Source organism: Nestor notabilis, unplaced genomic scaffold (genome assembly GCF_000696875.1).
Source record: "Nestor notabilis isolate BGI_N333 unplaced genomic scaffold, ASM69687v1 scaffold20564, whole genome shotgun sequence".
NCBI lineage: Eukaryota > Metazoa > Chordata > Aves > Psittaciformes > Psittacidae > Nestor > Nestor notabilis.
The window spans coordinates 492-1,115 of NW_009927121.1; the positions used below are offsets into that span (position 1 = coordinate 492).

The 624-nt window shown below is 64.7% G+C and overlaps 1 protein-coding gene across 1 annotated transcript in view; it reads left to right on the plus strand.

Moving 5' to 3' along the window:
- Nucleotides 1–624, plus strand: part of LOC104405269 (solute carrier family 23 member 1-like) — a gene marked incomplete at both ends in the record, with an annotated part of 1,674 nt that overhangs the window by 371 nt on the left and 679 nt on the right. Inside the window, 3 exons of the mRNA XM_010013927.1 lie at nucleotides 151–298; nucleotides 416–521; nucleotides 595–624. Of these exons, the coding sequence (XP_010012229.1) occupies nucleotides 151–298; nucleotides 416–521; nucleotides 595–624 (284 nt within the window). The remainder of the gene's footprint in view (nucleotides 1–150; nucleotides 299–415; nucleotides 522–594) is intronic.

Here is a 624-nt window from a genome sequence, read left to right on the forward strand (position 1 = left end):
CCCTGTGAGTGCCTGGCAGGCACAGGTCCCTTCGATACCCCTTCGCCTTGGGGCATGCAGGGATCTGGCGCAGCATCATTTGGGCTGGGGAGCACCAGGGGGGCCGGGTCCCCGTGTTGGGACCCTGGCATTGTGCTCTGCCCCTGGCAGGCCAGTGGGGTCTGCCCACAGTGACCTCGGCAGCGGTGCTGGGCATGTTCAGTGCCACTCTGGCGGGTATCATCGAGTCCATCGGGGACTACTACTCCTGTGCCCGGCTGGCAGGAGCCCCCGCGCCCCCTGTGCATGCCATCAACAGGTACAGCAGCTGCTCCCCACCCCAGTACCCTCCTCATGCCATAGATCCCTGTGGGTATCAGGCAGGGACGCTGCAGGAGAGCAGCGATGGAAACCAGCGTGTTCATGTCGTTCCCAGGGGCATTTTCACTGAAGGTATCTCCTGCATCATCGCGGGGCTGCTCGGGACTGGCAATGGCTCCACCTCCTCCAGCCCCAACATCGGTGTCCTGGGCATCACAAAGGTACCGGTACTGGGCCGGGTCCCGCTCAGCCGGGGGACACGGGCACCATCACCTGCTGCCCATCTCCGTGCAGGTGGGGAGCAGGAGGGTGATCCAGTACGGG